The following is a 13095-nucleotide window of genomic DNA, read 5'->3' on the forward strand; positions in this document are numbered from 1 at the left end:
TGAAACAACTGTTACAAATTACCATCTGCAGTGCAGTAGCTTAGTTCCCAGGTATCAGTATATATAGTTAGTCAGGGTGAGAATCTTTCCAATTAACTACTAGATTAAAGAATTATATTGGAAACTTTTTAAACTAATTTTTCAGGTTTATATCTGGTAACCTAAACAACTAATTAGATAACATTATGCAATACAACAATCACTGTTGAATTCTCATTACTTTTGAAACATTTCTATTTTTTTTTACCATTTTGTACTCTCTTAAAAAAAAAAAAGCATTTGAGAATTAGAAGAGGTAGTCATTTCCCCATAGAATTTATTGTAACTTGTCAAAACCCTTAATCAAGACTACTTCAACTGAGCTTTCTCAGCACTTCATACTGGACTAATAACTCTCTTTCAGGCTGTTATGGGTTATATCAGAGTGTGATATTAACTAGAATATGCACCCCATAGGAATAGGGATTGCATTGAATAGGGATTGCATTCTTCAATGTGTTGCCTGGCACATAGTTGGTGCTCAAATACCTGATTGTTAAAGTTAGCCTGGATAACCAACAAGTACATTTGCCACTGCCTCTCTCTAATGGCCTTTGTTTCTTTGACACAGGCCAACAGATCCCGAGATCTTGGTGCAATTGTTTACTGTGTTGGTGTGAAAGATTTCAATGAAACACAGGTATGGTGGTGGATTCCTTCAGGTGTGGGGACATACAGGCCTCATGAATAATGGAAAACTTGCACATTTCATACAGAGCATGCATCACCAAGATAAATATCTTTTAGATGGGGGTATTTTTCTATAAATGCCATGCAGGAAGGAATTGTTGGTATGTAAAGAATACGAAGCCATTTTCTGAAGCCTTTGGGGTCTTTAGCATAGAACTTCCAAGCAGGATCTTTCTTAGCTGATGTTCCCAGCAAAAGTAAATTGACAAGATCTGGACTAGCTTGAAAACTTTCTTTTCATTTAATTTGACAAGTATATTTTTATTCAAATGATGTATACTCCCTTTGCCTATGAAAAATCCAACACATGTTCAATCCAAAATATGGAAATAATTGGACAGGTAAGGCCAAAAGACTACAGAAGGAGCAGAGGAGACAATTCAGTTATCTAAGTGCCTTCCTGGCAAGTGCAAAGACTCAGGTTTGATCCCCGGTACCACATGCTGTGCTGGCCTCGTGCCAACCTGGCCACCAAAACTGGGTGTGGTGGCACATGTCTGTAATCCCAGCACTAGGGAGGCAGTGACAAGTGGATCACTAGGAGTCTGAGCTGCATAGCAAGACCCTGTACCAAATGAATGAATAAATAAATAGCAACACAAATATATATATAAGCCAATTTTGAAAAACTGCTAACCTAAATAAATGTTCCTCAATGTAGCTCATAACTTCTTGTTGTTATAATGCATAAGGAAATGCTTGGGATATAGTGTTGAATGAATAGAAGAGGACTGTGTTGAATGAATAGAAAAGGATTGTATGGCAGTGAAAGCGGTATGTGCCCACTGGCACTAAATATGCATATGTTTGCATTGAAGAAGTATTAAAGACTACATATTTCAAACAGCTAATAAACCAGGAAAAGAGAGACAATAGGTAGGGAAAGATTACAAGTGACTTTTTATTTTAACTCTCTTGTATTTTCTTAGGTTTTAACAATGAGCATATGTTATTTTTGCAGTCAGTACAAACAGAAAAGGGTACTTTTAATTCTGTATACGCTGGCACCGACTCTGTGTCAATTGGAGAAATGCACAAAGATTTGGGGTGGAAAAATTCACAGACTGGGTTCTCCTTGCTCTTAGCCCCCTGCTTCATAAAGCAAAGCAACAGCAAGATTCCCCTTTCCTTATGGGTGGCTTAGGTGAACAGTTGGGGTCCCTATGCATTGGCCTCGCCCAACACCAAAGCCTGGATTTATTTTTTTTAATTGCTCTGAAAGGAAACCTGAGTCTGTTTTATTCAAATAAAGTGGCCAACAGGAATTTGGGTGAATGGGAGAAAAACGAGCCAATGGCCCATCCCCAAATCCATAAATATACCAACCGAGGCCAAATATTCATCCAGCTGGGTAATCTTACCTCAGCTTCCAAGGAGAAAAATATTAAAACAAATGTAAAAGCTGGAGCCGGCCCTCAGGCCTGCTCCAACGGAGCCACTGCTAAGCTCATTAGGGCTGCAGACCCTTCCGGGAGGGGCCCTGAGCCCCGTGAAGCCCTGAGCCCTCCAGGTTCCAAATGGAGGTGGAACCCCAGATGCAGCAGCCTTATGTCCTTCTCCACATCCTCACCTGACATGTCTCCATGTGTGTTTGTGTTTGCTGGGTTCACAGCTGGCCCGGATTGCGGACAGTAAGGACCATGTGTTCCCCGTGAATGATGGCTTCCAGGCTCTGCAGGGCATCATCCACTCTGTGAGTATTGCACATCCTCCAAGGGGATGGGCGAGCACTTGCCATCCCCCATTCCCAATTGATTCCCCGCTCCCTCTCCTGAGGCAACATTTTTCTGCCAAGAGAACATTCCTTTGTACCTCTTTGTGTCTGCATCCCCTTTTTTCTTCCAGGCTTTTATACTCCTGTGCCAGTTCTACACAGCTATGGAGAGCTAAAAGTTGACAGGGACCTTGTGTGGGCTGTGAGCCAAACTTCAGGTGGCATCTCAGTTCTTGTACTGGGAAGACTGGTGGCTGGTCATTTGCATTGACCAACCTCAGCTTTCCCACTTATGACTGTGTGGAAGCTGCCTTTGGAGTGTTAGCAGGCTGAAAGTGTGTTACCTAGCCAGGGGAGATGACTTAGAAACCTCTGACATTGCCTGGAACACTTGCTGCCTGGATCTCTAGTCTGTGCAGTCACCATCCCTCCTTCCACATATACATGGTTTTTCCAGCCTTTTTCTTGGACACTGGCTTCTAGGGCCTCACTTCTCCATCTTCCATACCCTGACCAGGCCCTTGGCTGGAATATTGGATGCTGTGGCCTTCAAAGCCTCATCCAGGGGCCAGTGAGATAGCTCAGTAGACTAAGCAGCTGCTTAGGCAAGTGTAGGGACTGGGGTTTGATCTCCAGCACCACGTGCCATGCTGGCCCCACCCCCAGACGCACTGAGCTGGCCACCGAGACCAGGCATGCTTTTGCATGCCTGTAATCCCAGTGCTAGAGAGGGTGAAAAAAGAAGAATCACTAGGAGTCCAAGCTGTATAGTGAGACCCTATAGCAAATACATAATTCAAGAAAAAACAAAAATCCAATGTGCTCTACTAGCAATCTTAGGAGTAGCCAGGCATCCTGTGGCCATCAGTGGGAGCTCACCAAGCTGCAGACTTGGGGTTCAGGCTACAAATTCAGAGCTCAGAAGACCAACACCCTCTTAAGGGGATCTTGGCCTGGGACTTACTGGCTGGAGCCTCAGTATCTTTCCCAGATAACCTAAGGAAGCCACAGCATGGCTGTGCCTCTGCATGGCAGCTGAGATCCTCCATGGATTGCTAGGAGCTCCCGCAGAGTAGAAAACAGAGAAAGAGGGATGAGCTTGAGAGCCGACAGCCCAGAGTCTCGGTGCCCGCACAAGCACTCGCCACTTACAGATACTAGCACACGTCCCTAAAGCAGGAATTAATGAGCTTGAAATTTGTTTTCGAGGCTTATTGTAAAAAAAATAAATAAAGTCTTACCTGCTATCCTTTCAGACACATAATAGGCACTCAAGGCACAGGTATCAGTTCCTCTTCCCCATGCCTTCCTCATTGTGTGATGGGCATTAACATCAGTGACATCTGATCCTCTAAATTTTCCAAAATATGTGCAAAGCTCACCTGGATCGTGCTTGTAATACCAGTCCTTAAACCCTTTCCCAGAATATCCTCTTACAGCCAACTGGAGATATATTCAAGGGATGTGTTTATTCTGAATCTGCAGTAAAAAATTAAAAAAAAAAATTAAAAACTGGGCGGCCAGGTTTACTTTTAGAAAAACTAATACATGTGACTCTTCAGTTTTAGAAATTGTGAAAAATAATCTGCATCAGATAGGAAATTCTTATCTTTGATATGTAAAATGATAGTTGTTTTATTCAATGTATATTTGATGGCAAGGAACAAAAACTCACTCAAACTACCTTCACCAAAAAGGGGGAATTATTGAAAGGGTAGAGAGGCCTCAGACCCAACGATGGGTCCACAAGTGAGGGAACCCAGCTCTGAATTTCTGGGGTCACTATGGGGCACGCATGATAATGTAAGCAATAGAAGCTACAATACCGTATAAAACAACAACCCAACAATGGGAAACAACCAAGCAGTATTTGGGCCTGATGGTGAGGCCTCCAGAGGCTCAGAGGTAAATTCTTCTAGGTGGGAGCCTTCCTGAGGACTTTGAGGACATTAGCATCACTGAAAGATCAGGGACCTGGGGGCAGATGCCAAAGCAGAGATGGCATGACCTTGGCCTCTTTCTCAGGGCACATTTGGGACAACAATGGTCACATTAGACTGTGTGGTAGGGGAGTTTCAGAGGTAATGGAAAGCAAGCTTGAGCATTGGATTAGAACAGCTTTGTAAGAACTTTGAAAGGGTTTTGACTCCATCTTACAGGTGGTATCACTGTAGCATTCTTAAATGTTTACTTTTTAATTATCACACAATAAACGTACTTAATGGAATGCAGTGTGAAATTTCAATACGTGTATACAAAGTATACTGATCAAATTAGGGTATTTAATATTTTCAGCACTGTATCATTTCTTTGATCTCCTCTTTTCTATCTCTTCATAAAATGACTGCAACATTTTTTAATACATACCAGGTGATATTTAAGAAAAGAGTTATTGGCATGTCTGTGTTCCATAGGAGGAAGCTTGCAGATGCCGAGGCAGTAGCCTAGTCAGAGGGCTCTGACTGCAGACCTGCCTTCAGATAGCTGGATTCTAAACAAGGACAAATCTTTTATCTGTTCAAAGGTTCTTATGAGCCACATGACTAACATCATTCAAGAGTTGGTTCCTACACAAATAATTAGAATCTTTTTATCTGTGTAAAGTAGTGTTGTCCTTGAATATTTTAGCCTCAACAACTCACCCAAGCTCAACATGAGCCCGGATGTTTGTAAAACTCCCCTCATGCTCAAATGGAAATAACTCCAAGGATATGTTAGAAGTTTTAGTGCAACAGTGACCCAAAAAAGGGAAGAAAAATAATTTGAGACTTCAGTCTCCAGACTTTTAGCTGAATGATAACATTCTTATGAGCTTTTATCTGGAATTTATACTAGTGGTTTTGATCTTGCCAGTACTCAAAACCCATGTTTATGGCAGTTGTTAATTGGTTTGCTTGGACAGAGAAACAAGAAAAATCGCAGTAGAGCTCATCTTTCTTAAAGCAGACAGATATAATTATGGCCTAAAAGTCGGATAACTATTTTTAAGAAGTAGGTTCATTTCTCTTTTATGATGCTGAAAAGAAAGCCTTCAATTTTTTCTCCCTGAAGTATCTGCTCTAGCTTGTTCCCATGGATACTGTTTTGTTATTTTCTCATAATAAAATAGGACTGGCTTAATTATCCCAAATTAAGATGGTCAAGCAGCTTCTGAGAAACTCACATGGTTCATAAAGTTCTCTGCCTATAATGACTGTGTTTTCAAACCTGAAATGAAGATACAGGGGCAAATGCTTATTAATAGATCAAATATTCATTGAGAAACCTTTCATGGCAGGCTCTGATCATTCAGTTACAAGTGAATTGGGTGGAGCCCCTGACCCTGTGGTCTTTACAGTCTAGTAGGAAAGACATATAAAAACAAGTAAATACATAATTTAAATTGTGATAAACAGTATAAAGGAAATAGCATATCCCAGGGTTTAAGAGTAAATTGGTTGAAAGAGGATGCAGATTGCTATGAAGAGATGACCTAAAGGATAGAAAAGGAACAGTCCACTGGGGCAGCAGGGTAGAATGTTCTTGCAAAGCATGACCCTAAAGTGCACAGGAGAATAAAAGACAAGTACTCCAGGTGGAGCATGAGAGAAGAAAAAGAAGCAGGCAGACTTAAAGGCTACAGTATGTCCTCTAAGGTCAGTGGGGCACACTCCCCCGATGCAGCGTCTGACAATAAAGCAGTCGATAGCTCAGAAGTCTTATCCACGCCCCCTCTGGGTGGTGAATAAACAGACATTCAGAATCAGTGGTAATGGGTCTGTGCCTGTGTGGAGAAGAAAAGTCCTGATTATTATGCATCTTTCCACTAAGCATTTACCTTATACCCTCTCTCTGAAGAAGGATGTATTATCCCCACTTGACGGGTGAAGACACCGAGTTACAAAAGGTTGATCAAGAGGAGAATTTCAACTCAGGCATAGCTGCAGATTTCCCTGACACTTGGATGTGAGTGTCCAAGGAAATGGAAAGTCACCTAGGATTACCAAGTCTGATTAGAGCAGTGATCACCCAGGCCGGGCCGAGCAACTCAGACCACAGCCTCTCTGCTGCCTCAATCTGATGTCTTTTTGGTCCTTTCTCTATTTCCCAATCCTCTTACCTTTAAGAAAGAAGCACTTATAGATCAGACTTATATAATGAGTTATTTTTTAAAGTGCTCTCACTTGTTTTCCTTTTTATTTTCTTTTCTGTGGAAGACAGGGAAAAGGCAGAAGGCAATCAGCAGTTGTAGAGAACTCATTTTGAGACATGAACATCTTTCCTGTATCCCACATAATATTATTGTATTTAAAATCATACATGAGCTCTGGCCGTGGCTGCAGCTCAGTGATAGAGTGCTTAGTTAGCATAGATGGGGCCCTGGGTTCAATCTATAGCACGCTAAACAAAACAAAACAAAACAAAACAAAAAATACATTGCCCTTGAGCAAAGATTCCCTACCCATTTTATAGGCAAAGAAACCAAAGCCCAGACATCCTGTCGAAGAGAATGCAGCTCAAAGACAGAAGCAGGGTAGGAACTAGGCTTCCTGATCCCAGAGCCCATTCTCTCTCCTACCTGTTTCCTAGGAAGGTTTTAAAAATGTAGACTCCACATCTCACCTTGTACCAGGCACTGTGCAAATCATTTTAGACGTTTATGTCATCACTTCCTCATCAGCACTGGCTGATGCAGATGTGGGTGCCCTTTCTGTAGCATGGGTACTACAAAGCCACTCAATGAGTAGTGATCAGAATAGACTAGGTGCGTGTCCAGTGGTGGCAATGACCACCAAACTCTACTGAATAATATAAGAAGGAGAGAAAGTGGCTTGATATAGCTCTCATAGCTCCCGTAGTTACAGCTGGGGCAAGATCAAGACCAGAACCTGTGTGGCCTGGCCTGAGTGCACAGTGAGTGGGCAGGAGCATTTTCTGCCTTCTACAACTGGGTGGAATATCCAACCATTGTCAGTGGATGAAGTTTCATCATCTCAAGAAGGTGACAATTTGACAATTAAACTCAGACTTTGCAGACATTCAGGCCAGATACTTCTCCTAAGCAATTATTTCAATCCAGTAAATTAAGACATCCCAATAGAACAAGAATTCCCATAGCTTGAACAGGCTCTTACAGAGATTGCAGAGGGACATACTCAGGCCAAAAGAGATGTCTTTCCTGCCACACTTGCACATTATCCTGCCTTTGAGAATCATGGCAGTATTTCTACTTACTTCTGCAGCCTAGAGTAATAAAATCATAAGAAAAAACTTGGATAATTGGAAGATTGTCCCCTTTAAATCAGCAAAACGCTAGAGAAAGAAACTCTTCATTTTCCTTCTCTTATTGCAGCTTCTTTGAGGAATTTCCATTGACCACAATTGATGAATTTAGCACCAGCCCTCAAATGAATACAAGAAACAAGGTCCAGTGAGGTTCTTAGGTCTTTGTTTAGCCTTTTCAGAAGTGCTGCAGGCACAGGACTCTGCATGAAACTGGACTTTGGGTAACAGTGAAATAGGTTGGCAGCTTTAAATCCTGACACTTGACCCTGTTGCCATAATGCCTCTTTCTGCCAACTGTTCCCAGTTGGTGTGCAGCTGAAGACAGCACCTGGAAGCAGGAGCACTATCTGTGGGAAAGAGAATCTGGTTGCTGTCACCAAGTCACCTCTATCTAGCGCATTTCCTATGATCACTGTTTAAGCCTGTGCTTGGCTTCCTGTTAATTCAAGGGTGAGTCAGCACATAGAGCTTTCTGTGTGCTTGATCAACAATAAACAAGAAGTATTGAGCAAACACACCAGTGTTTTTAAGAATGTCTTGCAAGCATTGGCATGAACATCCTTGTTATCAGGATATCTGTAAGTTCAGCAAAAACGGGAATAAATCTATTCTACGGTATATATAAATCTGTTTTTACTTATAAAATCCAGCTCCTGTGCTAATTGCTCTCTTCCACTCATGGGAAGATAGAAGAAATGCACTCCCAAATCTAGCCCAAGCACTACCAAAACTATGACAAAAGGAATATTTGTCTCCTAGGCTTCCCTCACTCCTACTCTTCCATGGCCCCACTGGGGACTGTTAAACTTTCCTGCCAACTGAAATTGCAATAGCTGCAGTTCTTCCCTTCTGGAAGTTGTCTGACTTCATCGAACAAATCCTCTTTCCATACCTCAAGGTGGGAGGCACATCACACACAGCAGCAGCAGCAGCCCTTCTCCTAAGTCAGACTTCCGGGTCACCAGCACGAACCCCTTGCCCTTCCTCGCCCCATAGAGATCCTGTCGCAAGGCTTGTCCCAACGCTGGCACTGCTCGATCTTCTTGATGGAGCCAGTCCTGGTCACTCTTCCACCACAACCTCTCTTTGCTCTGAACTCTAGCGGCACCCATTATTGGAACCTCTTGCTTGATCCTCAGATCTCTTCCAGGCGACACATCATCCCGTAGGGACGCACGCCAAGTTGTGCAGTCACAGAGCCCATCCCATGTGCTGCATTTCCAGTAGTATGCCTTGCATATTTATTAATTATACAGCAATCCAGAACACTAAGAAGCACTTGTGACCCATGGGAGACCTGCACTGCACCACAAATGGGCAGCTTGGTGGCTCTGTTTCTTGTAAAGAACCCCTCAGGCTCCGTCCTTCCCCCACCCCCACTCCCAAGATTTCATTTATAAAAGATGGCATTCTGGACTCCATTCACATTGGGGCAGGCCTGGATTAAAAACCATAAATAGAATCAATTGTAGTTCTTGTAGTAGGGAAGAAAATCTTTTTTAAAAAATATTTGCCTCAGCAGTCATTAATTAAACTCAGACTTTGCGGATATGCAGGCCAGATAGTTCTCCTAAGCTGTTGTTTCTATTCAGCCTAGCAAAATGTCGCAAAGGAGTATGAATTCTCGTATTCTGAAGAGGCTACAAGGAGAGGAATGTTCAGTTAGTTCTTTGCTCACTCCTGCTCTTTGGCAGCTCCTCCTCCTTCTCTAGCAGAGAATCTGCTAAGACTCATTATAAAAGCAACAACAGAGGTCTAGAATAAAATCAGCTTCCAAAGAAGGCCTCACATCAGGAACATCAGGAGGCCGACAGGCTTATCTTACCAAGGAAACCACACTTAAGATTTCACAGCTATCTGAGCTTCCTTCTGAAAACATGAGAGGACAGTGGGCTAGTGGGGAAAATGCATTTCCTCACTTTCAGAAGGTCCTTTGTCCTGGCTTCCTTTCTACCAGGTTCTCACTGAGTATGAAACTAACAAAGAGAAAATGTGTATTTATTTAAGCAAGCTGGGCACTCTCCCTCAGCATGTTTTGATAGCAATGTGCTCTTTAAAATCCAATAATTCCTTGTCCAAGCCCAGGCGGCAGTGGCCCTTCCCCCAGGGGGTGCTGCTGAGCTGGCCACTGAGTCCAGGCATGGTGGTGCACGCCTGTAATCCCAGCGCTGGGAAGGCTGAAAACAGGAGGTTCACTACGAGTCCGAGATGCACAGTGAGACCCTGTACCAAATTCATAAGTGAAAACATATTCCTTAATAATATATTCCTTGTATGTAATGGTCTCATTTGGTATGACATACAGTGTACATAAAATCATTTTTGTGTCCCAAAGTAGATGGGATACAATATTCAATTCTTATTTTAAAATCAGATTTTGTGGAACTGACATGAACCTAGGATAGTGTCCACTATTAACAACAGGCATGTCTATTTGGTTTCAAGTGTGGAGTAGAATTTAATTAGGAATAGTGTATTAACTGTAATACAGTTTTTTTGCTATTTTATTTTATTTTCCATAATTTTATTGATAAACAGATAGCAATGAGATGGTTTCAAACCAAATTGGCAGGACAGTTTCAATAATTAACACATTGCATACATTCTTCCTAGTGGTTATTTGCTGTACAAGATGCAGACATGATATCCTATTTACAAACTCTATTAGAACAAATGTAATATAGTTTTTACAATAGTATTAACTGTAATATAGTTTTTACAATTATTTTCATGTGTGTTACCTTTATTTTTTTAACACTTCTATGATTTTTTTTATTCTAGGCAATTTCTAAGTGCTTTACATGTAACAATTAATTTAATCCTCAACACACTTTGAGCAATATTACTCTAAATAAATGATTATATTCATGTGTGTTACTTTTATTAATAAAAAATTAATGTAAAAAAAGGAATAGTAACTGTCATTTTAACTTTTTTCTTTTTTCGTATTTTAGGACAGGGTCTACAGGGTATAGAAGGTCTCACTATGTAGATCAGATTCGTAGTGATTCTCCTGTTTGCAGCCTCCCAAGTGCTGGGATTACAGGCGCACACCACCACGCCCAGTCTCAATCACCTTCTCAGTGTGCCTTGGGGGCAGGGCCAGCACAGCATGCCAGAGATCAAACCCTGGCCACTGCACTCTGCCTAAGCAGGTGCTTTAGTCTGCTGAGCTATCAGGCCAGCCTTCATTTTAACATTTTATTAATATGTTATGTTAAATCATTTCAAAATCCATGGGAACACGGATGACCCTGAAAGTGCAGACAAGCCAGTAGTAGGCACCAGGTTGCCTGCCTGCTTCTAAAGCTATGGTCTCCAGGATCATCTAATGTGCTTTCTGTCAGCAGCTGTCACCATGTGTGATCCTTCTGGAGAAACCTGAGCACCACCCACTCAACTTAGACCTCTCTATCTTTTTTCCCAAGTACAGTGATCAAGGCCTCTTATTAGAGCAAACCAAACTAGATCTTAGGAGAGAAAAAAATGGTACTCTTACTGGCATTATTCTTCAAAACATCAGCATTTAATAAATGGAAATGATGAAATAGTCTTCCTGGAAGGGCAGTCCCCATAGAGGATGGCTGTCTCTGAGAGAAGCATACAAGATGTAGAATATGGCTTTGTATTCAGGAGATCTTGTGATTATACTCATAGGGGAAAGGAAGATTAATTCATATTATGCAAAAATGCTAGCTTATGAAGCCGTGAAGGAAGTATGTCATTTATCCATTTATTTATGTATTTATCCAGTAAGTATATATACTGAATGCCTATTATATGCCAGGTTAAGTGCTGTGAATACAGTAGAGCATGAAAACAAATCCAACCCTTGCTCTTGTAAAGTTTACTGCAAAGGTAATGACTAGGCACTCAAAAAACAAATGCAAAACTATAAACTATGCTTAGTACTCTGCAGGTTGTTAGTTTACCGCTAAATTGTAGGTGGACATAGGGATAGGTAATTGGCAGGATCATCAGGAACTGGGCAGCAAAGTTTATACTGCATTGGAGAGTCACACAGAACAAGAATAAAGAAAACTGCTAGGGTTTTGTATTTGAGAACTCGGTAGATATATTTGCTCAATAAATTAACTTCCTGCCTACTTAAATCCACAGACATCTCTTCCTTTTCTGTAAATGCTTGTATCAGAAACTACAGATGTTTGTTTTGGGGAATTAATACATGTGTGTAACATACCTTGATTTTCAGTCTTTTGCCCCTCTATGTCCTTCCTCCTCTCCAACCCCTTCGCATCTCTGAGAGTCAACCTTCTAGTTTCCTATCATGTCTATTATATTCATTGATGTATTTATTTATACATTATATTTCTTATATAAGAGAAAGCATACAAAAAAATACTTAACTTTTTGATTCTGGATTATTTTGCCTAGAGTGATGACCTTGAATGCCATCTACTTTCCTGAAAATGACATGATTTCATCCTTCTTTGTAGCATCTGTTGATGGGCATCTAGGGTGATTCCAGAGCTTACCTCCTGTGAATCGTACCATGGTTGACATGGGTATGGGTGGATCACCATATTTTGATGTACTTAATACTGTGTGGGGCACACTGAGGAAAAATACAGTCAGATGTATTTCATGACATCATGAAGGCAGAGTGTATCACAGAGTCTGGAACCTGATACCTCTTTAACAAATGGTAGTTGTAACCAAGAACTTGGACTCTGGAGACAGATAAGGCAGGTTTATTATTTATTATTTAGCTTTATGAGGATATTACATGCCGATTTTCACAGTGGTTGTACTAGTTTATATTCTTGTCAGCAATATAAGGGCCCTCCCAGCATTCATTGTTTTTGATGTTCTGGACGATAGCCATTTTGATGGAAATAGGATGGAATCTCAAAGATATTTTGACTTGCATCCCCCTAATAGTCATAGACATTTTAAAACCACAGTGTTCTCTGCACAATATATAAGACATCAACGAACATACTCTAAAGAACTTTGTGAAAACATATGAAAGCAGAAGGCCTCTGCACTGTTAGTGGATAAAGGAGATCTGTCTGCTATTAACACACACTAAAACATTCTTCAGCAGGAAGTGGCCAACTAAATAAAGTTCTTTTTTATTTGAAAAAGAGGCAGAGAGATTTTTTTAAAAATAAGTATGTCTATAGTAAGGGAGAGATTCTTAAGAATTCTGTATAAATATTCACAATTGTTTAAGAATTCTTAAGAAATCCCTGCATAAACTTGAGAATTTTATGACAAAGGCTGTTAGACTTTTTAGACTCCAAAAATCCAAATTCATGTACAACCTGGGCTAGTTCACAGTAGATTTCATTTTAAATATATTAAATAGTGCTTATAACTTGGAAGAGTTCTTTTCCATCTGCTCTCCCGCTCTCTTGTTCTTG

At 41.0% G+C, this 13095-nt stretch overlaps 1 protein-coding gene across 1 annotated transcript in view; it reads left to right on the top strand.

Moving 5' to 3' along the window:
- Antxr1 (anthrax toxin receptor 1) overlaps nucleotides 1-13095 on the top strand; it is a 236553-nt gene that overhangs the window by 85124 nt on the left and 138334 nt on the right. The window contains exons 7-8 of the mRNA XM_004634035.3: nucleotides 611-679; nucleotides 2342-2422. Of these exons, the coding sequence (XP_004634092.1) occupies nucleotides 611-679; nucleotides 2342-2422 (150 nt within the window). The remainder of the gene's footprint in view (nucleotides 1-610; nucleotides 680-2341; nucleotides 2423-13095) is intronic.

This window comes from Octodon degus, unplaced genomic scaffold (assembly GCF_000260255.1).
Source record: "Octodon degus isolate 3935 unplaced genomic scaffold, OctDeg1.0 scaffold00058, whole genome shotgun sequence".
NCBI lineage: Eukaryota > Metazoa > Chordata > Mammalia > Rodentia > Octodontidae > Octodon > Octodon degus.